General features: G+C 42.6%; 1 protein-coding gene across 5 annotated transcripts in view; it reads left to right on the top strand.

Annotated features, from left to right (window-relative positions):
* The window catches only part of CALN1 (calneuron 1), a 487,378-nt gene that overhangs the window by 39,255 nt on the left and 423,921 nt on the right, over window positions 1-24,202 (top strand). For 4 of the 5 annotated variants that reach the window (XM_036020849.1, XM_028530205.2, XM_036020851.1 and 1 more), the window contains exon 2: window positions 6,701-6,892. In XM_036020849.1, the coding sequence (XP_035876742.1) occupies window positions 6,774-6,892 (119 nt within the window). In that variant the 5' untranslated portion in view covers window positions 6,701-6,773. Of the gene's footprint in view, window positions 1-6,700; window positions 6,975-24,202 lie in introns of all 5 variants that reach the window. The other variant, XM_028530228.2, reaches the window with a different exon arrangement.

Here is a 24,202-nt window from a genome sequence, read left to right as displayed (position 1 = left end):
CATGTTTTAATTTATTTTCTATTTTTAGAAATTGCTTTACTTTTTCTTTTGATATACCTTTTAAATATATAAAACTTCTAATTTATTTAATTATTTTTGCCATTGTAAATAGATTTTGCTCATAGATTACTTTTCTTGAGGTTGTTTTCATACATGAAATCTAATAAGTTGCTCTTAACTCCTGCAAATGTACTGAATTCTCTTATTATTTGTGATAGTTTTTTTCAAGAATTCTTTTGGGTTTTCCAGATACATAATCACATTATTTTTAAGGAGAGATAGTTTTATCTTGGTTTTTCTTTTCCAATCTTATGTCTCTAACTCACTTATCTGATCGTATTGATTAATGTCTACAATACAGTATTAGTAGTGGAGACAGTGAGCAACGCAGTGAATAGTTGTGGTGACAGTGACTTTTTACTGATTTTAGCAATTGAATCTCTGGCGTGGCTAGACTTTGTTGCTCATTAGCACTTCGAGCAGAGTGTTTATTTCTCTGACAACCTCTCTCATGTAGAAGGAGCATCAGTACTCACATGTCCAGTGAATGCAGGGCTCAGCTTTGGGGTCAGCTAAACCTCACACTAAATTGCTGATTTTAGCAATTGAATCTCTGGCGTTACTTGCTCAGTAAGAGGCTAGATGCTGGCTTATGGATTAATGTGGATTTATGTATTTATGTTAAGAAAATAGCCATTATTTCCTATTTTCTTATAATTTTCCACTTCAACTGCTCTGAACCACTTACAGTCTTGGCTTTCATTTTGAGGAACCAAGGTCAAGGATGTTTCCTGGTGTGGATCTGAGCCGGGACATGGAGGGGATGTTCAGGCTCCTGAGCAGCAGTCCGTGTAGAGCTGTAATGCAGGTGTTTCTAAGGAATCGGTCCTAGTTTTCAGACTTAGAATTTGGGCTTTGCCTGGGTACACATTTTATCTTCATGATATCCAATTGGTTTTGGACAGAAATAGAAAATGAAATTTAAAAAATTAAATTTGTTGGGGTGACATTGGTGAATAACATTATGTAAGTTTCAAGTGTACAATTCTATAACATACCACCTGTATATTGCACTGTGCTCACCACCCAAGTCTAATCACCTTCTGTCACCATATAGTTGACCCCCTTTGTCCTCTTCTTCCCCCACTCTGTTCCTCCCTGGTAACCACTCTTCTGTGGTCTGTGTCTGTTGAATGTGGTATTTTTGTTCATTTGTTGATTTCTGTGTTATACCCCACATGTGAGGGAAATTATATAGTTCTTGTCCTTTTCCATCTGATCTATTATGTTTGGCATGATACTCTCAGATCCATTTGTTTTTACATGATATGTAAGGGATCATTAGCATGTACTTCTGTGTTTTCAAGAGCTCAACAAATATTTTCTACATGCTAGACCAGCAGTTTATTTTTATCTTTTATATGTGCTTTGAATACTCCTTAGTAATAAACCATTTAATACGAAAAACAGTCGTTTTTACAAGATGACAGTGTCTCAGATTCAGTAAATACAGGCACCGTGGCTAGACTTTGTTGCTCATTAGCACTTTGAGCAGAGTGTTTACTTCTTTGACAACTTCTCTCATGCAGAAGGAGCATCAGTGTTCACATGTACAGTTAATGCAGGGCTCAGCTTTGGGGCCAGCTAAACCTCACACTATGCCTCTGACTTCAGGTTCTCAGCAAATTGTACTCCACTGAACATCATGTGGCATGACTCACTTCACTCCACATTTTGTCCAAGAGATACCTTCAAACCAGAATTATATTAAAGGGAACACTATGCACTATTAGTAAGAATATAAATTGCTACAACCACTATGGAAAATGGTATGGAGTTTCCTCCAAAAATTAAAAATAGAACTACTGTAAGATCCAGCAATCCCACTTCTGGGTATATATCCAAAGGAAATGAAATCACTATCTCAAAGAGATATGTGCACCCTCATGTTCTTTACAACATTATTCACAGTAGCCAAGAAATGAAAACAACTTAAGGGTCCACTAATAGACAAATGGATAAATAACATGTTGCACATATATAAAATGGAATATTAACCTTGCCAAAAGAAGAATAAGAGAAGAAGGAGGAGGAGGAGAAGAAGGAGGAGGAGAAGGAGGAGGAGGAAGAAATCCTGCCATTTGTTTCACTATGAATGAACCTGCAGGGCAGTACACTAAGTAAAATAAGGCAGACACAGAAGACAAATACTGCACGATCTCATTTATATGTGGAATCTAAAAAAAGAAAAAGTAAAAATCACAGTAACAGAGAATGTAGTAGTCTTTACCGGGGGCTAGAGTGTGGGGGAAAGGGCAGAGATATTGGCCAGAGGGCACAAACTTTCAGTTATAAGATGAATGAGTTCTGGTGAGCTGATGTACAGCATGATGACTGGTTAATAACAATGTACTATGTACTTAAATATGCTAAAAATAAGTTAAAAGTGATGAACAGAAAACTAGAATTATATTCAGTTGTAACAAAAATAAATTTTACTCGTGGGTCAAATTTGATGGCATGTGTGGAAGGTTTAGAGAGAAAAGATCCAGGTGCAAAACCCTTGTCAAACATTACAGAGGATACAATGATGGTTATACATGGCCACCAACAACTGTAAAGTGTGGCAGTGGCCACAGGCACAGAGACTCTAACCTGATGATGTGGTCAGAATGGAGGAAGTTTTTTTGGTGAATGTTTGAACTGAACCTTGGAGTATCAGTCTGGGAATCGCTGTTCCCTGGGGTTCCCAGAAACTAAAACCATCTACCCCATATTTATGAATTATTCATGCCAATAAAAGTTCATGCTTATACACTTTGTTCATAAACATTAGGTTTTCAGCATCTCCTGCTCCCACAGTGACTGTAATTTTAGACACTCCCAAAAGGACCAAAATCCATGAAGGACTGAGTTTGCCTGTGGCCCATACATCCAGCTGAATGCTCATAGCTACATATGCTGGAGTGACAAAGTTGGCCAGTTCACCCAGACTGTATCCCTATGTCTCTCTTCCTCAGGAGCAGGAACAGGGATTCATTTAAGAACACACTTTGTGGGATTGTAAGGGAGAATCAAAACCTCTTCTATCTGATACTATTAAGGACAAACTGACTCTTTGAACTGAAGGAATAGGAACAGACTCCTTCTTTGGTCTGTGTGTTTGTGTCTGTGTCCCTAGCTTCGTTCTCAGCTCGGTGGGACTGTACATGTTGTGGATTCACTCTGTACCTGCCTCCCCCTTATTCTACTATGGATTTAGCCCAACACCCATCTGAGCAGAGTAGGTGCTTAGATGAATAATGATAACTAGCATATGTAGTACTTACTTTGTGACAAACACTTTACAATAATCCTAAAAAGTAGGTGTCGTTATTACCAATCCATTTTGCAGATGAGGGAACTGAAGTGGAGAGAGGTTAAGTAACTTACCCAAGATCACATAGCTTATAAGTGGCAGAGCCAGGACTTGAACTGCATGGTCTGATTCAATTAGCCATGTTCTTAACTACATCACCACCCAATCTCTGCATTAATGGGTTGGTAAAAGTGATTGAGCTGATGGAACACCTTGAGGGCAGAACCAACATAGTGTCCCTTTTTGGATAGCCTAGAGTGCCTCACACTGGGTGGCCAGTTCTTGAGGAACATTTCAGGTGTTGAGGGAAGTTGGTAGGTCATTTGCCGAAACAAAAGCTAAAGACGTCAGTCCAGGAATTAGCACAAAACTCTACCATCAGGACTTGGGCTCATAAACCAGCTCCTGGCCAACCTTTTGGACGACGACAATAAGGGCAAATGGACTTAGAGGGGAAACTCTGGAAATTAATTGCCTCTAGGAATCTCATCAGGAAATGAGGCAACCAGTTAATTTGGAGACCAAGAGTCATTTCTCAGTAGGTATTTACTGTGGGTCCCAAAGTGCATAGACCACTGAGATCTTTGGAGGTGCATGCATTATGGCTCCTGTCATTGAGAAGCTCCTAGTGAGATGGGGAGCTGCATGATCATCTTCTCTGCAGGTGCCACCTCAGGCTGATGCATTAGTTGGCTGTGGTTGGCCTGTCCCAGCCTGTGGAGGGCAGCTTGGCTCCCTGCACTGTGTGTCAGGCCAGCCCTGACCTGCAGAGGAGCATCCCAGTGAGATGGCTTCTGGCTGGAGGTGCCAACTCCCATTCTGGCTGAGAGCCAGCCCCTTGGCTTTGTGATTTTCTGACAGAGAGTAAGTGCTGCAGTAAAGGGCATCAGAGGCCAGCTGAGCAGCAGGAGCAATTGTTCCTTATGGAGAAGTGCCACCTCCAGTGTCATGTTCCTATTGAGCTATGAGCAAGTTCCAAGTAATTAAGTGGATTGGGTTCTCAATCCCTGGTGACCATCAGCTTGGACATCCTTGCTGAGAGCTCCTGGCAGGTCCCATAGCTGGTGTGGCAGCTGGAATAGTGTTATGGTGTGGCCCTGCCCTGGTGTCCACTTTGCCTGGAGAGGACTGGTGAGGGGGAACACTTAGTGTGTTTGGAAGGTCTTGTATGTGGGGAGCTAATTATTCTTTTTAAATCTGCATTTGCCACCAATCACAGCTTTCATGGTTCTGGGACTGTCATGGCAACTAAAGACATATCTGAAAATAAAATGTCACTTTCTTTTTTCATTTCTACTGTAATGGCATGGGAAAATTGCTTTCCTTTTTAACTTAACACGATAACTAGAGATGAGTAAAAATATAGATGTGTGTATAGCTTGTGTGGATAAGCAGGTGCTGTGGTATATATGAACACATGAGGGGTGTATGTGTGTGTGTGAAGGTATGTATTGCTGTTCATGCTAATGGGGATGGTGTGTGCAGCTGTGTGAAGCTGCGTGGCTGTGGAGTGAGCCCTCCTTGTGAGTATGTCTAAGGATGGGGCTGAATGTAGGTCTGAGATCACACATGGGCTGTAAGTGTTTGAAGACTGGTCTGAGAGCATGTGTATGTATGTGTACTGTCCTGGTATGTGTGTGTGTACCTGAACACAAGTGGTGTTGGGTACATGTGTCTGAAGACAAGTGCTATTGCATGGATATATTATACCTGCATTGTTTGGTAAGAAAAGGCTTCAACCTTTCTTTCCACAAGGTGTCCCTGTGGGAGTGTCCACCCAGTCACAGGAGATAGAGCCCCTTTTTGCAGGGAGGACCCAGCTCCTTGCCATAACCAGAGCTCTTACAGGAGCACCGAGACACCATCTGGCTCAGTCCTGACCTAGATGATGAGGATGTATGGTCAAGGTGGAAGTTACAAAGCATAGTCAATTTTGTGTGTCTGTTATTCACCCATTCCAGTAACTGACATGTAACACATAGCACTGTGCTTATCTCCTTTGTCTGAGGTGGGACTGCCAGATTTACAAACACAATTCACAACAGTAATGACATTTGCACACACCTCTGCAAGGCTTCATGCTTTCTACAGTCCTCTTCTGAGTCCCATCTCCTATGGTCTGGCTTCTATAGGAGAACACTTCCCAGGTGTGGAAATACCCCTCTGGTTAGAATCAAGAGGCTGAAAGCTGAGCAGGGAGCTCCTTCCCAGGATGTGATATGCAGGGGCTGAGCAGTGAGGGTGGGGACTACTTGTTGCTGGGAGGAGCCTCTGCCCACTGTGGTGTGTAGCCATCCTCCACCCCACTTTGACTTTCTCAGGCAAGGACTCCATCCATGATGACCAAGGTTCATTCTGTTCATAACCAAAATTCTTCCAGTTAAATTCTGTACTTTACATCTCTTGAGATTCTTTGTTTTGTTATTAATTTTTCAACTTTAATAAAGGGAACCAACATTGATTAACTGTGAGTTTAAAAAGTGTTTATTGAGTACCAGTTATTGTAAGGTTGTCCCTGCCTGGGCCCAGATAATACAGCATGCATTTGAATTACTCTCTGCCTGGAGCTTTGCTCGGCGCAGTGTTGGGGAGAGAGAGGAACAGAAATCACATTCAATAACAGAAGCAGGCACAGAGGAGGGGTGCCTTGACCCAGTGGGGTGCCTTAACCTGAGTGGATTCATAAAGCACAGGTTAACCAGGGGTTAACCAGATACCCAGGAGAGATGGTGACATCCAAGGGACCCAGAGACTGACTCCCTACATGTGGGAAGCAAGTCCAGACAGGAGACTGGTAAAGGGGCTCTAGTCCTGGATACTCTTTGCTTTGTCTAAGGAAGTCAGGATGACATTGCTTCAGGATCATGATGGCATCACAAGCTTGGGAGTTTTGGCAAGAATCCTCTCCATAAGACAACTATCTCTAACTCTGTCCCCAACTTTGTTTCTGGGGCTCTGTTGATGTCAACGGCAAGGAAACAAATTATGCTGGCAAGAGGCTGAGCTTTCTTGCAAGTTGCAATCACATTGGCTGCTATAGCTCTCTCCACTTTATACTACAGCAAGTGCCACGGGGGTGTGCATGGAAAAGTACCTGTAAATATTAAGGTTGGTTCCAAAGGCATATTATTGTTTTATTGTGTAATACCCTCTGGTGACATTGAAGCCTATTAATAACTAAATATCTGTCACAACTGTAATTACATTTCTTGTGCCAGGATTGTGTTTCTACCATTGTCCTGTTTAAACTGGAAGGGAGGGCGTGAATTATTTAGGCAACTGACTTTGAGTAAATAACCAACCAGCACTGTGCAGGCAGTAAGTTTCTGTCACTCCTTGCAGAGTCTCATTGTCACCGCTGACGTTCCCTTGATGTGCTCACAAATCTCTCTGAGAACATCGCCCTGGACCCCCGATGCGGCTGCCTGAGCAACCTGGAGAGGGGAAGCCTGAGAATGAGGAAAAGGGGGGCAGAGGAGCCCCTGGAGGGGGAGAGGAGCCGCCGAGGAGCCAGGCCCCCGACTTCCCCACTTGGCAAGTCTTCTCCCCCCAATCCCCCCGGAAAAACGAGCTTTCTCAAGTGTTTGCTCAGGACTTGATTGTTTTCTGCCCTCAGGTAGGGGGTGGGGCAGGGTCTGGAGCCTTTGCTGCTGAGTGTTGGGGGGTGAGGAGACCAATGGACAGGACACCTGGGAGCATTCCTGAGAGGACACATGTCAGAGCTGGATACAGCGTTATGTGGATGGGTGAGGGGAATGGGTTTGGAAGCTGACTCTCTCAGGTACTAATTGGGTTGGGGTGATCCTTATTGTTAGAAAAACAGGAAAAGTTATCATTGATAGAGTTGGACTCTGTGTCGGCATGGAAGCGGGAGTGCTGCATAGATAATTTCAACTAATCCTCATAATAACCCCATAAGGGTGTTATTAGTGCCATTTTTTACAAGAGAAAAGTAAGACAAACATTAATCAACTTGGTCTAGATTGTACAGGCAAAGGTAAACCCATGATTTCTACCACAGATCTCTAAATCCAAAACTGGTATTTGTAGCCACTGGAAAGCCCTGCCTCTCCTCACTTATAGGCCAGGAGGTCAGTGCAGGGGGCGGGGTTTTGTGTTCCCAAGCCACAAGCTTCCCTGACTTTGACCCTGCTCTCTTTCTTCTTGGAGACATTCAATGCTGTATAAACTCAAGAGGAATTTCAACTCTGGGTGGTTATATATAGAAGGAAATTTTGATCTGTGTGATGCTGGCATTGAGGAGTTGGTCTGTGGTGAGTCCTATAAACAGGTATGTTCTGAAGTGGTCTCCTTAAGGCTGTTGCAATGGGACCACCAGCCCTCTGTGCCACCAACTCCTAACAGTGATGGAATGAGTTTATGGTGGGGCCATGAATTTAAGTTTATGCTTGTGGAGGAAATACAGAGATTTCTGATGATAGATTTGGGTTTTAGCAATTTCTCCCAGGAGCTGGGGGCTGGGCCCAGCATAGAATACTATGAATCTATCTAGAACCTTCTCCACCACAATTCATTGTTTGGGAACTTAAAGGTGGGGCCTGACGAAGTCCCTGGCCCAGGGCATGCTGATCTGCCGGGTGAGCCCTTCCCATCTACTCTGAGTAAAGGTCTGGAGGAGGGCAACACGAAGCTGCAAATGACATATGCTGCAGGGCAGGCCCAGAGTGAGTTCTGCTCAGGAGGTTTGGACAGGGACCAGAGCAGCCTGGGCTGGGCCTCCTCATCTCAGCTCACGCCTTCCAAGAGAGGAGCCCTGGTAGGAGGCATGGTCTAGTTCAAGGGTAAGATTCCTGGTTGGCTTTTCCTCAGGCTGGGATAAATGATAGCAGCCTGGGTACTTGTCCTGGGAAGGGGGGCATTTTGAGGCAAGGAGATAAGGCTGGGGATGACAAACATCTGCGTATCCTCCAGGGGCTGTAGCAAGTGACAAACATGGCAAATGCTACAGAGGAGAAGGACAGGTTCCTCCCTTAGTGCATGTGAGGGTATTATACAGCAAACAGACAAGATCTGATGGAGTCAAAAGTATCCTTTTTACTCAATATACTCCCAGATTAAATATTTTTCCTTTTGTTCCTGTGACTTTGGGATTTAGAGTTTGGGGGCCAGACCTGTGATGGGCACAAATTAGGCAATTTAACTGCCCCTGTCTCTGGAAGTAGCAATAGCCCGTGTGGAATGAACGAGCTTCTCCAAAACCATCAATTTCTTCTTGGGTCATTAACTCTTTTTGGATCCAAGACTGAAGGTCTCTAGGACTCCTGGCTTGTTCCCATCCACACCCATGTCCACACACAAATACACATAACACTTTTGCGTATTCCTTTCTTGGGAGCATACCTACCCATTTCTTAAAGATTTCTTGGTGCAGTGGGCAGGGAGATGCAGCTACAAAGGAGAGAGAAGAGATGGGGCCATGAGAGGGAGTCCTGTGGTTGTGGGCTCAGCACCAGGGATTGGATAGGAAGGGAAGGCAACACAGCTCACCTGGAACAGGTCCCCACATCTGTTTCCAGCGGTGAGGTCCCTCATAGTACATTGCCTCGCTGTTCTTCAGCCCCGTGGCTGGGGACCTCCTTCGGATAAAGCACAGGCTGGGCATTGGGACTACTGACAGGGTGTCAGGGGCCTTCTCATATCTCAGGCCCTCTGGGCGGTTGCCTAGGTGGCTGTGCCTGATGTAGGCAGGGTAGGCAACATTATAAAGTAGGGAGAAGTCTCCTCCACAGGTCCCATCTTCCCACCCCAGCTCAGTTTCACACTTCCTGGTGCCATTTTTGTTGCCACTAACAGAAGTCCAGTAGAGCTCTCCTGAATGAAAAGAGAAACATGTTAGAAAGACTTCGGGCAGGGGTTGGGGGAGGTGTCTCAGAATACAAGGCCTCAGAGATGGCTAAACAGAGGGCCTAGAGGGATTTTGAAAGCCAAATAAAGCTGCTTCTCTCTGCCTGTCCTCACCTTGCTGGTTTCTCTGACCACATGAAACTTATTCCTGTCAAAAGCTTCCAATTTGGCATCCAGCCCCAACTGGGAATTAGTACTGTCTCAATTTAAAATTCCCCAATGAACAGGCTCATTGCTGCCCACTTTTGGTCAAATAAATAGTACCCAGGGAAGAGGGTCAGAGATTATGAACATGGTTGTTTCCATTATAAATATGGGGATGGGAAAACGGGAGAAGCAGTGACCAGAGTGGTGCAGCACTTGTTCACCCCCGTTCTACAGATGCTGGTTTTGTATCCCATTCTGGAAGTTGGTTGGCTATCTATTAGATGCTGGTAAGGTGCTTGCTACTAATGCTTTAAGTCACAGTCTTTAAAAATGGTGGTCCCCACAGGGCCCAGAAAAGCGAAATATCACTGGTGCAACAAGCACAATGGGGTAGATAAAGTTGGCTGCAGGCACTGCAGTGGGGAGGGGGGGCAGTGGAGAGAGACCTTACACAGAGGGCAGGACCGGAGAAGTAAGACCTACTCCCAGCCATCCTCCCAGTGGGTTCTCCTCCTGTTTGTCAGCCCAGAGGATTGTAGAATCCCCCAGCCTGTCCATTCCTATGTTTTTGCCAAGGTGCGGCCAGGCTTTTTCTTGACATATCTGGAGGAGATGACCTGTAGATGGAGAATTCTCTCTCTTCTACTTCGTTTCCTCAAGAGTCTCACAAGGGCACATAGCAATGAAGCCCTGACTTGTCTTGGGTCCGCCAAAGTGCCAATTCCTCAGTCTGGTGGCCTGAAAAGATAGTTTTCCCCTTTCACCCAGACTATGAGATCCAGGGCTCTTTGGGTCAAATATGGAGCTGATTTATGGAAGGTCTGTAGGCCCAGGAGGCCAGCTAGAAGCGTGTTCCCAGAGGATAGAGAGATGCCCAGGTGGCTTCAATAAACTACAGCTAAGTAAACAATCCTACTACTATGGTGCTGCTCCAACTAAATCTGAAGAAAGACATTTCTAATATGGGGAGAAATGGATGTGCACTATTGATATAGAAGCTAAGAATAGCTCATGTTCCAAACAAAGTGTTTTTTAGTATTTTGAAATAAAAACTTGTAGACAAAGCAAGGAATTAGAATGTATGACTCATTAAATTGCTGACTCTGAGAGCAATAGAAATTCAAAAGAAATTTTTCTCCCCCTATTTCTCCCTCCCACCCCTGTTCTGAATAGCTTATAAAAAGAGTCTCTGCATAAACAGGACCCATAAACTCCTGCAAGATTTAAGGTCCAGCACAGTGGGAGGTAGAAAGAACTAAACTTTTACTGTCTTGTTATTAAGCTGGCCTCCCCAGGTAGACTGGAGTCATTGACCAGAGCCCCCATGGCCTTCTGATCCTCATTTCTCCTCCTCCTGTCTCCCTGTCCTGTCCCTGCAGGTATTCAGGAAATTTCATGGACCCATTGTGGGCACTGCTCCTCCCTCCCTCCCTCCTTCCTCAGTCCCTGGCTCTGCTGGACCTCAGTAGACTCAACTCATCAGCCGTGACAAGGATGTTTCATAAACAAACATCAGATCTAGAGGCTATGTCTTAGGAGAGGGTGCACACTGTGTGGTATGGTAGCAGAATGCAGCAGTGGGCACCTACATCAATGCACTGGGTAGTCTCGAGTGCATTTGAGTGTTGAATCGAAGGGTTGGGCCTCATCAGTGGTATTCAGGTTTTTTTTTCCCCTCACAAAATCCTTTCTAAAATAAGTCTTACAGGAATCTAGGACTTAAAACAGGAAAGAGAGAACACATTCTGGTTGGAGCAAGGCACATGTGTGTGTTTGAGAGAGAGAAAGAGAGTGAAGGAGAGAGAGAGAGACAAGACAATGGGGAGGTCCTCCAGGACCTCTGAGAGGAACAGCAAGATGTTTCACTTGAAGGAACTATTGGTTGACCTTCATAGCATGATTCCTTCTCACCTCCGACCTCTCCTTGCTGCCATCTGCTTTCCTTTTGAGCAATCCCACACTCCTTGAGAACTTTAGCAGCCTGTTCAGATATCTTCTCCAAGTCTTGGTGTCATATGGGGAAGCTGAGACAACCATGGGGATGACCAGGCAGCATTTCCACCTCATGTTGCCTCAGCTTCAACTGTGTGACTTTCTTCTTGACTTTCTCTCCCATGGCCACACCTTGTTCCTGTCACCCTCTAGAATACCCCACCTCTGAGACCCCACACAGCAATACTGCTGTCTTTGACAATCTCCTCTACAACTGTTTATCATTGCTAGACTACTTTGGGATGAGTAGCATACTGAGAGAAAATTTTATATGAATACAGGACATGGTTAGTTGACCCTACAGACTCAGCCTTCAACTCTAATAGGCCTTCAGTGTGGCTCAGCAGGTTTTTTAGTGGTCGGGTCTCCCCCTGCATTCTCCACCATGACTGTTCAACCCCTATCCATTGTTCTAAAGATGATGTCAGTTCCTCATTCACATAAAATACACAGGTCTCAGGAAGAAAATTCTACAACTTCCTGCCCCTCTGTTACCTTTTCTTCATTCATGTCCCTCTTCACCTCTCTCTGGCCATTGCTGTGGAGGACTGGGCCCTCTGCCGGGCCAAGGACCATCTGCCACATGTGCTTAGACATCTGTTCCCTCTCTTATGGGACCTAATCCCATCAAATGTACTTCCTCTGTTCTTCTTCAACTTCTTGCTTTTTCCCCTGAGCCCAAATATTTGGTCTAATGTCACTCAGCCTTTTTTTTTTAAAAAAGCAGATACAAAATTTTCTTCAAAATTTTTGTAAAAAAAATTGCCTACACCTGTTTTATTTCTTCCCCTGTGATCTGGCCTCTGCTACCCTCAGTCCACTGTGCACATTCTGGCCAGAACAGGATGGTGTTAGAACAGAAGGAGCAATGCCAAAGGAATGGGCCAGGTCAAAATTTAGTTCATCATCAGAATGTATCAACTGAGTATATAAAGTCTCTATGTGGTTGTCAGTTGTGCCTACTAAGCCAGTTTTCTCAAATAGGACCTGGAAATCGCTGCCATCAACTCCCTTCTCACTGGGACCCCCACTGATGGCTCTACAAGTCCTCAGGCACCCTGTGCGGAGGGTCTTTACTGCCATGGTGCCACACCAACAAATGTGCTTTGCACACTCTTGTCACATTGGCCAAATCTTTTTTCCTTTCCCTTTCCTCATCAATTATAGCCATCCACTTGGAATTTTGAGTGATTTTAGCCAAGAAAATTTTAATCACTCTTCTGGAGATTTTCTGACCCAATTCTTGGAAATCTTCCTTTCAACCAGGAACTATTTACCTCCTTTGTAATTCCTCTAATGCAACGTGTTACAAATTGATGATCCTCAGAACATCAATGTAAACAAATATCCTCTGAAAGTGCTTCATGGTCAGTAAAATTCTGATGATGCTCTACACTAGATCTACATCTTGGAATACACATTAAAATCCTAGAGATGCCTGAGAACTAAGAAAATGGCTTATCTTTTTCTAACTCAGCTTTTCCAAACACAGTTTGAGCCAAGGACACTGGGTATGAGTGAATGTGTGTGTGTGTGTTTAGAAGCCTAGAAGCCACATACTAAGTGTTTATTTCATCTTTCTAGGACATACATAGTTCTCAGATCAATGCAAATGACACAAAACTGACTTCCTCTGGGCCCAGTGAGTGGTTACATTGGTATTCATTCAATTGCCATTAGTTGGTGTGCCAGGCTCTGTGCTGGGTATTGGGGATAAAGAGAGGAATAATCCCTTTCCTCATTTAGTTTGTAGGCTCATGGAAAAGATGGATTAGCATTCACCATGGAGTTTATGATTTAGGATAAATTCATGCACAGGGCATGCCTAAGAGCTTATTAAGGGACACACACAACACACAAAGTTGCATAGCTCCAGAGTCCATCATTTATTTATAAAACAAGAATATGATGTGAGTAGTGCTCTATGAAGCTATGCAATACAATAGAATGAACATATATCCATCCAAATATGCATTGTTTGTTGTTATTAATGTGGTCGCATTACTTCACAAGGTTTTTCACTCAAAAATTTATTATCAACATCCTTTTGTATTGCACTGTGATTTATTTAACTTGTACCCTATTGACTGTTGTTTAGGTTGCTCTGTTTGCTTTCACAAGCAGGGCTGCAATGCACATCCTTGTATATTTATCCCTGTGAACTTGTGTAAGTATATCTAAATATAAATTTTCTAGAAGTGAAATTTCTGGGTCGGAAAGTATATACACTTTAAAAAAAATTTTGCTAGATTTGCCAAATTGCTCCAGAATTACTACCTAAGGTAGGGCTTCTGAGGACAGGAGACACTGGCATGGAGGAGAGGGAGGCAAGAGAGGAGAAGGGCTTGAAGATCAGTAATGGAGGCATGTCCCTGAGGAAGGTGAGGGGGTGTAGGATTGAGAACACAATTTCATGAAGAAAAACATTTTGTGTGTCAACCCAAGTGTAAATTATGGACTCCACAGAAAATATTACAAACACTCTCAGCTAAGAAGTTTTTATCACTCTTCCATCCTCCTGGAGATGCTCTGATCCAATTTCTTGGAGATTCTCTTTCCATGTAGAACCCACTTACTTTCTGCATGATTCTTCTAATGACACACATGACAAATTCATGATTCACATGAATATTAGTAAGTCTTTCTCTAAAGGCGCTTCCTGGTCAGTAACCCAATTGGCCCCTAGGAACCCAATGTCTTTGGAAGAGCTTTGGGCATCAGGACACCATGTGCTTGCCCTTCCAGCATTTGCATGGGGGATACAGAAAGGGACCAGAGCATATCCAGCATCATGGGACAAACAAGGTACATCTTCATGCAATGTCCATTTCATCTCATGCCAGATCATCTAGGACAGATTAATATTAAAACAAAGTTTGGTATGTTATGGTGCAGAATACTAGGTTTTAAGAGAAAATGTGGGACTTCAAAAGTGGTATCTTGCTTGCAGGCAACTGGTTTGGGCTATGACCACTTAATGCTCTGTCATCAGAAGCCCTTTGATGGAAAAATTTAGAATCATTGGGACAGGCCATATTCATCTAGTGCATTCCTGGTGTTTGTATCAAATTTTAATTGGGGCATTTTGCTCCTATTGAGAAAGTGAGGCAGGGGAAGGGGAGAGACAGTGAAGTTCATGCCCTAATAGACTTGCCATTAGCAGAAGACAGCACTTTACCTCAAGTTCAAGTCAGTCCTGCCCATCACAGAGTCCAAAGGGAACCAGAGAGACACAGAGGTCTCTCAGGCCTGCTCCACCAGGACCCCCTCCTTCAGTCTCTGCTCCTGGAGCCAGGCCCAGCTCTCAGTCCACAATCCACCATGTGGTTGTCATAGGAGCCTCTTCCTTATGAACCTCTTGTCTCTTAGTCCAGCTACTGTTGCTTTGTAACAAACCATCCAAACTCAATGGCATAAACCAACAAACATCTTATGCTCACTGGAGTCAGGAATTCAGTACAGATGGCTTCTCTGCCCCATAAAGTCTAGTGCCTCCAATGGAAAGACTCAGAAGTTGGGGATGTGAATCATTTTGTCACTCATATGCTTGGTACCTGGGCTGAGGTGGCTGAAGGATCAGCTCAGCTTGGAGAATCTACCTATGACTTCTCCATGTGGCTTGTGCTTCTCACAGCGTGGCGTCTGGGATGTAAGATGAGCATCTAGGGATGAACCTTCCAAGAAGGCCAGCTGGGAACTGCTTGGCCTTTTATGACTTTACCTTGTAAGCATCACTTCTGGTGTATTTTAGTGGTCAAAGCAGTGAAATCCTCCTAGATGCCAGGGGTGAAAACATAGACAGCACTTATTAATGGGAGAAGGTTCAAAAAAATTAAGGACCATGTAGTAAAACTGTACTTTTCCTTCATGGACCCTGGATCCTCTGCTACTTGCTCCAGGTGATGCACCTCTTTCAGCATCTTCCAGTTCCCTGTTCAGTGGTGTGGGAGAACAGGATGATGGAAGAGTCAAGATAAGGGGCCTTCCAGTGATCTGAGAATCCTGTGGATCACTTGGAACATTATTATGTTAGAAGTGTTTGTCTTCCTAAGTTAGCCTAACCAGAAAGAGGAAGGACAGGGAAGGAAACCCATGCTGGCACACAGAGGCACTTCAAACACATGTACTGGGACAATAACCAGGACAGGGTTTCAGGAAAAGTGATAACAAAGCACTTTCCAGGAAAGAGGGTGGCCAGCTGGTCGTGGCATATCCTTATGCAAGTGGTACACTCCACAACCCTAGGGGTTGCTTAGAGCATATAATTAACTGGGCCCTAGTCACACAGACCTTTTATAGGACACATTTAAGGGAAAGCAGTCACTGGTTCCATTGTGCCACTGTTATGCAAATGTCAGCCACAGGGTCATCTTCTCATATTATATTTGGGGAGACAGCTGGGCTTCAGATCTGTACATGAGTCAATTCACCCTGCAGTCTGGTTACCTGCTCCCATCCACTGGCCTAGCACCCTCTCAGCACTGTGCAGCTTCACTTCAGGGCCCTGCCTGGGACTCTGGGACCACCCCACCAACTTCTCTCAATGTGTAGCAGCCACCAAGTCCCCAGTCTCCAGAAGGGGGTGCTGGAGAGAAAGCTCAATTTCCTTTGCTGTATGGTGTCTCAACTTCCCACAGCACCACAAGCGTGACAGATGTATAGAAATCACAAATTTTACCAAAGACTTGGGAAAAACTGGGGAATCACCATGTAGGAAAAAAAATTACAATATACAAGAAAATCTTCTGGGAGTCAGAGAAATAAAAATATTTTTAAGGGGTCTTTTCATGCATGATTCCTTTGCCAATCTGGTCAAGCTTATGAATTATGTTTTTAAATGCATGAAATGAAGTAATTAAGGCCACCACAAAGGAAATCAATTTAAATACAATATCAAAATATTAAACAGAAACAAGCATGTGATAAAATAATACACGTGCTCCTTTGTGAATGTGTTAAATAATCGGCTCTAGCAGTGGGTGTAATGACAACCACAGTTTTGACATACTGCAGTGGTTAAGCGTAAACAACACTGTGAAATAATGGGTGACAACCGTAACCTGATGGAAGTAGATTAGTGACGAAAGCACAGTACCGCTGGTTCCACAGTGCCTTGTGGCTTGCACTCATAATTGAAAAAACATGCTAGCTTGCATTTAGAGGTTTATAAAAATAAAGGTATATTCTTCTCATCCGAATTCATGGACCCCTTGAATCCCATCCTCAAGTCCCCAGCGTCCCTCAGGATTCCCCAGCTAGTGTTCTTTAGCTGTATTTCCAGCCTCAGTGGCAGCCCTACCTTCTCATTTCTCGAGCCAGTGCTCCTGTCTTCAGGCCTCCCCAGAGAAAGTGTTTACTGCTCTTTAGGAAATTGGGTCCCCCACTACAGAATCCATCTTTCTGACTTCTTCTCCCACTGGGACAACCTGTAGAACTCAATCCACCCTGCCAGGAGGTAATAGGATTGATATTCTGACAAGTATCACACTGGTGCATGTTAATATTAAGGCTAAGCCCAAGTCGCTGATTTCCTCCCCCAGGTCAGAACAACAGGTACTTGACTTCTTAGGGAGACAGGAGGCTTCAAAGCCAATGCTCCTGGGCAGAGAAAACTTGCAAGATTAAAGGTTCAGACCTCAGAATTCCCTTCCTAGTGTAAAGATGATCTCTCAGACCACGTTTCAGGTTTAGTGGTGAGGCTGGAGCCAGGACAAGTGATGAGGAGGTAGGTGACTTGGAGGTAGGTGTGTTCTGCTTCCACCACTCTCTCGGCACCCAGGGACAGGGCTCCTACTTCAAGCCTGCATGGGGTCTTTGGGAGCCCACCAAACAGGGCACCTGTCCCAGGATGCTGCCTCTGGTCTAGCTACAAGTGTGGAGAGTGGAAAAAGGCACTCCCTTGAGTCTCACTGTGGGGCAGACGCTGAATGAAGAGCTTGCTAGTCAGCTGCATGGGCACAGCAAGGTGTCCCTAGAACAGAGGACGGATGCTCTCTTTCCTGGCCAGACCTGGGCAAGAGAGCAAAGCAGAGACCCAGGAAAGTGCAGCCAAAGAGAGCTGAGAGAAGCCAGATAGTAAGGGCAGGTACGAAGCCTCCTGAAAGCACTGCCCGTGCTAGAAGGCCTAAGTCTCCAGTTCTAAACTTCAGGTTTGGAGGCCAGGAGGACACCTGTGACTGTGTGACAAGACACATCACCTTGGGAGACAATATGCGAATCTACATAGTCTTTAAAATGAATTTTATTCAGTGGTAGGAACATTTTTAGATTTACAGCAACTTTGAGAAGATAGTAGGAGAGTGTTCTCACATACCTAACCCTCAAGTTTCTGTTGGCATTGAATGTGAACAGGATACACATTTTACAATTAATGAGCCAATACGACTACAGTAAGGTCCATAATTGATTCATATTTCCTTGGGTTTTATCTAACATTTTTTTCTCCTCCAGGATGTCACCCAGGATATGACATTACATTTAGTAGTCACACCTCTTTAGGCTCCTCTTGGTTGTGACAGTTTCTTAGACTTTCTACTTTTTTGATGACTTTGACATTGTGAGGAGTACTGGTCAGGTATTTTGCAGAATGTTTTTAATTGGGATTTTTCTCATGGCTAGACTGGAGTTATAGGTGTGGGGGGTTGGGGGAAAATGGTACTGAGGTAAAGTGCTGTTTTCAGGACATCATATCAAGGGTACACATTATAAAGGTAGGTTGATGTCAATCAACCAACCTGAGGTGATGCTTGTCACCCTTTCCCACTGTAGTCACTGATTTCCCATTTCCGTGCTGTCCTCTTTTGAAGAACGTCCCTCTGCACAGACCCCACTTGAAGGAATGAGGAGTTACGCTCCACCTCGGTGAGGGCAGAATCTCTGCATAAACTGTTTGGAATGCTTCTGTACAGGAGATTTGGTTTCTTTTTCCCTATTTATTTATTTAATTATCTATTTACATACATATGGACTCATGACTATTGATTTCGTATTTTGGGTAACAAGCCAATACGACTTTATTTGCTTTGTTGCTGTAATGGCTGTGGTCTTGGCCATTGGGAGCTCTTGGTTCCTCACTTTCTGATGCTAGAACATGCTCCAGGCTCTTCTTGTGTATTTCCTGCCCCAGTTCTCTGGCCTGATTTCTTTTATTAGGAAATGGTGTTAGAAACCAACATCTGAACATTAGGTGTGTTTGTTGCTACTGTGGTATTATTGCTTCTAGGCCCTCTCAGCTTTCCTCAGATAAGGAAATATATATCTGTGTATTAACCTATGTATATGCATACATCCATACATATTTCTGTATGTAACTATTCCCGCGTTTTCTAATAAAGGGAAACACGGGTTTATACTGATGTCTCCAACTCTAATCCATTACTACATGGATCATTTAGTGTCTTCCCCTTCCTTATTTGTAAATGTCCTTTCTAACAGTGAGAAATCAGGCTCTCACTATCCACCACCTGTTTATAGTTGGCCCTTGACCACTGCAGGCATTAGGGGCACTGACCCCCATGCAGTTGAAAATCCATGTATAGCTTTTCACTCCCTCATAACTTAACTATTAATAGCCAATTGTTGACCAGAGGCCTTACTGATAATGTAGACAGTCAAGTAAAACACATCTTGTATGTTATGTGTATTATATACTGTATTCTCATAATACTAAGCTAGAGAAAAGAGAATGTTATTGAGAAAATCATAGGGAAGAGAAAGTACATGTACAGTATTTATTGAAGAAAATTCACATATAAGTGGATCCGTGCAGTTCAAACCATGTTGTCCAAGGGTCAATTGAACTTATTTAATTGCAATGCTGATGTATAGTGGTATCAGAACTGCTGGCACACACACCTGTAGGAAACAACTTCGCCAACTAAAAGGCTTATGGACAGTGAGTGCCTTTGCCCTTTGTTTTACAGACTCTACCCATTTCCAAAGTGACTTATGTCAGCACTCTCCATGCTGCTCCCTCCCACGAGGCCATTTCGTACATTGTGAGACAGATTCATTTGTCACATTCTGAGTTTTATCCTGGGATTTGCTGACCTGCTCAAGGATTTTTAAAATTTGCATCCATTAAGGTTCACTCAGCACTGAAGTTCAGTGGATATTTGCCAAATGCCTATTTTCCCATAGCCACAACTACAGTATCATGTGGAGTAGTTTCTGTCCTAAAATATACCCTGTGTTTTACCTGTTCAAACTTCCTCCTTCACTCTTAAACTCCAAAAACCACTGGCCTTTTTATGTCTGTATAATTTTGCCTTTTCCATAATGTCATCCAATTGGAACCACATGGTATATAGCTTTTCAGACTGATTCCTTTCATTTACAGATATTCATTTATGATTCATCCATGTCTTTTGTGGCTTGATACCTCATTTTTATCACTGAATAATATTAAATTTTATAGATGCACCACAGTTTATGTATTCACCTACTGAAGAACAGCTTGGTCCCATCCAGTTTTTGGTAAATATAAATAAAGATGCTTTAAATGTATAAATCTCTATATATTTTTAAAGATTTATAAATAAATATTATGCTATAAATCTACATGCAGATTTTTGTGTGGACATAAGTTTTCAAATTAGTTAGGTAAAAACTTAAGGGTGTATTTGCTGGGTAGAATGATAAGGCTATGTTTAGCTTTGTAAGAAACTTCCAAACTATTTTCCAAGGAGGATGTGCCATTTATGCATTCCCACCAGCAAGAAAGAAAGTTCTTGCTTCATATTTTCACTAGCAACTGGTCTTGTTTTTTCATTTTTGGATTTTAGTCATACTAGTAGGTATGTAGTAACATCTCATTGTTTTAAATTTGCATTTCCTAATAACATACGATGTGGGGCATCTTTTCATATGTTTGTTTGCCATCTGTATATTTTCTTTGGTGAGGTGTCTGCTAAAATCTTTTCCCCATTTTCCGCATTAAGTTGTTTGTTTCCTTATTGTTGAATTTAATGATTTCTTTGTATAATTTGGCTGTGAGTCCTTTAATAGATACATGTTCTTCAAATATTCTCTCCTAATCTGTGGTTTGTCTTTTTACTTTCTTAGCAGTGTCTTTTGCAGAACAAATTTTAATCTTAATAAAGTCCAACTTACCATTTTTTTCATAGATTATGCTTTTGGTGTTTCATCTAAAAGCTCACTACCAAACACACAATCATCTAGATGTTCTATATTTTCTTCTAAAAACTTTATAGCTTTGTATTTTACATTTAGGTTTATGATCCATTTTTAATTAATTTTTATGAAAAGTATCTGAGGGGGGCCCCAAATCCCCCAGAATTATTTTCTGGAGGGCAGACCCCTTATAGTACAGACTTACCCCACGAGGTGAGTATTCTAGGAACCCATCTGTATCAGGGTACTGGCTGGTGTTGTTGCGAGAGGCTGTGTTCAGCTTCAGTGAGTTTTTTGATTAAAAAAAAAACAAAACTCTTTCAATACCTTTGCCCATTTCATGATGAGTAATTTACACATGTACCTGCGCACACCATGGTGATTGTTCAGCAGTTTTTGACCAAAGACAGCATGACCCCTGGCCCCACCCTCCCTATTCACCTGATCTTGCCTCCAGCAACTTTTTTTTGTTGTTTGTTTCCCTGGATGAAAAAAGTCCTCAAAGGGAAATGTTTTGCCAATGTGGAAAAGGTGAAACAAAAAATAGTAGAAGCTTTCCAGTTCCATCCATGCTGCCACAAACTAGAAAGCATTATGCTAAGCAAAATAAGCCAGGTGGTGAAACACAAGTACCATATGATCTCACCTTTAACAGGAACCTAAACAACAAAACAAACAAACAAACAAACAAACAAACAAAATATAACTAAAGATACTGAAATAGAGAACAGGCTGACCAGAGGGGAGAGGGGAGGGAATTTCAGGGGAAAAGGGGAAGGGTTTACAGGAATAAGTATAAAAGACACATGGACAAAAACTAGGGAGCGAGGCATGGAAATGGGAAGGATGTGGGGAGGGCTGGGGGTGGGTGGGATGGGAGTAAAAGGCAGAAAACTGTACTTGAACAAAATTAAATTAGAAAAAAGAAAAAAATGGTAGAAGCATTATAAAAGGCATCAAAATTGAGGAGTTCAAAAACTGTTTTGAGCAGTGGAAAAAACGATAGGTGAATTGCATCAAATGGAGAGTCCTTTGAAGGTGACTGAAGTTTAAACATGTAAGAATAAATACACAATTTTTAATAAATGCCATTTTTTGGGTTCCCCCTCATAGGTTCTGTGTCTAGGTTAATTTGTTTTTGCATATGGATGTCCAATTGTTCCAGTCCCGTTTGTTGCAATCAACATATGCTTTTCATTCTCCCTGTGGTCTTGTGGTCTCCCAGGACTAGATCTTGTAGAAAATATTCATGCATGCACACATTTGCAAACACTCACCTCCCAAGGACAAACAGTAGTCCCAGAGACAGCTCAGTATAAGTCCACAGAAAAGGAGAAAAAACTATTTTATTAAAGTCACTGTAATCTGCAAGATGTCTCCTGTCAATAACAGAGAAAGCATTTTGCCTCCTTTCTTTAGGTCATACTCAGAGATGTAATTGTGCACATTAAATGCAGAATGTTGTGACCATAATGTGACAACAGAGCCAACTGCTCTACATCCCCATCTTGAGTTTCACTGTGGATTGAATATAGTCTATGAAATCATTGCTTTCTCTATTGGCTGAGGAGGAACTAATTTTGAGACAGGGCTTTTATCCTCTTCAGTATGACGATGCATTCCTACCCCTTCCCAGAAAGCCTCTGGGAGGTGTGAATGAAGTTGTGTACTTGCAGTTATACAAGGATCTTCTTTGCCAGCTGCTAGAGACAACAGTGAAGATAGCATCACATAGGTCCTGTTCTTCAAGGGTCACATTCTAACCCAAAGTAGACTTGAGTTTAAAATGCAGTTAGGAGAACAGTCACCAGCATTTTTCAAGCAGCATTTTTCCGATTGTCTGTCACTCATTGGGAACTAAAGCTTTCCCAAGTCTACATCAATATTTCTCACATGTCTGTGTACACAGGTTCAAGAGACCCTTGCCTGGTGGTCGCCATTTTTCTCTGGTCACCGTCAAGGTGATGCTTCCTCTGCCTGACAGAAAATTTCCCATTGTTGCTCCTCATGGACGTGGCCAGTGCCAGGACACAGCAGGTCACTGCCCATGGACTGAGTCAGCTGAAGGACTTATCACCAACACAGTTTTGATTCACCTGAGAGTCCCTCTAAGAGACTTGTTTTCTTTTCTTTAAGTCCTCACCTGAGAACATGCTTAATGATTTTAGAGAGATGGAAGGGAGGGAAAGAGAGAGGGAGAGAAATAGTGATGTGTGAGAGAAACATGGATTGGCTGTCTCTCACACACACCCTGACTGGGGAGCAGACTTGCAACCCAGGCATGTGCCCTGACTGGGAATTGAATCTTCAGCCTTTTGGTTTATGGGATGATGCTTCAACCAAACCACACTGGCCAGGGTAAGACTTGGTTTTTCTTTGCTTGTTTTGGATTCTTTTTCTGTCTGTAGAAGCCAGTGATTTTGCTCCACATCCTTGAACTTCAAAAGTTTTACCAGTGTGTATCTCCATGTGGGTCTCTTCTGATTAATATTGCCAGGAAGGTATGATCCACTGTGATCTTCATACTTACCCCTTTATCAATTTAGAGAAAAATTTCTTTGGTTATATTTTTTATTATTACTTCTTTTCTATAGTTTGGGTTTATTTCTTGGGGATACCCATAATTTCTAGGTTGAGTCTCCATTTCTTTGCCCTATAATACCTAACACATTTTTCTTCCAACATGTTTCTTTCAGTCATTTTGAATGAAACAGCCACACAGTACACATGCTCACTCATTGGCATCTATCACCCCCACTGACTAGTACAGTGAAGTCATCATTGTTCATACATGCTTATTTTAGTCTTCTCTCTTTGGCTGCCGGGTTACATTGATGTCATGCAAACCTTTCTTGTTATATTAACATTGGCTGGACTTTTTCCAGACAGACTGTGTGTGTGTGTGTGTGTGTGTGTGTGTGTGTGTACTAGGCTGAACTAAGTATTACATATTATTATATTATGTTTATTTTTTCTTCTGGTTTTAGAAAGCATAAAATTAAAACATTTTGTGGACCTCTATATGTACTGTGGGCCCTGGGCACTATGCCTACTGTGCCTAATGATAAATCAGCCTTACTAAACACAGCAGATATTTTTTGCTGTTTTTCATATGATCTTCAAAATAAACCTGTGATATAGGTATTTTTATCCCTGTATTTCATGATGAGAATACTGAGGATCAGCAAGGTTATTTAAATTGTTTGTAAACAAACTAATCAATTTTAGAATCAAGGGTTAAACCCACCTGTGTTGGATTTTGATACCCTGCAGTTTCCAAATTACCAAGTCAAATTATTTTCTTGGTACAAAATATTCAAAATATTTAATTATATTCCTTACTGTCTACTGTCCTTTCTGCCTCTATCCTTTCCAAATTCTACCCTTCATCACTTAAGTACATATTTTATCATAACTTTCATCACAGAAGTATGTACTGAGTGCACATTTTAATTTATAGCAATTTACTTACTTTTAAAAATACAATCTGCCACGTAGGCATTAGTATATGTTTTCAAATGATAAAGAAACTAAGGTCCAGAAAAATAATTTGCCCAAGCTACTTTGTTAGCCAGTAGTAGACTCGTTTAGTGACATATGAAGGTAGCTTGTAAATACCATAGGGAAGAAAATCTCAGGTAAACCACTTACTTTTAATATAATTATTAACGTGTTTAGATTTATGCCTGCAACTTTATCGTTATGTAT

The sequence above is a fragment of the Phyllostomus discolor genome, chromosome 3 (assembly GCF_004126475.2).
Source record: "Phyllostomus discolor isolate MPI-MPIP mPhyDis1 chromosome 3, mPhyDis1.pri.v3, whole genome shotgun sequence".
NCBI lineage: Eukaryota > Metazoa > Chordata > Mammalia > Chiroptera > Phyllostomidae > Phyllostomus > Phyllostomus discolor.
The sequence above is the reverse complement of the archived record's forward strand: the minus strand, read 5'-3'. Positions and strand labels throughout refer to the sequence as shown.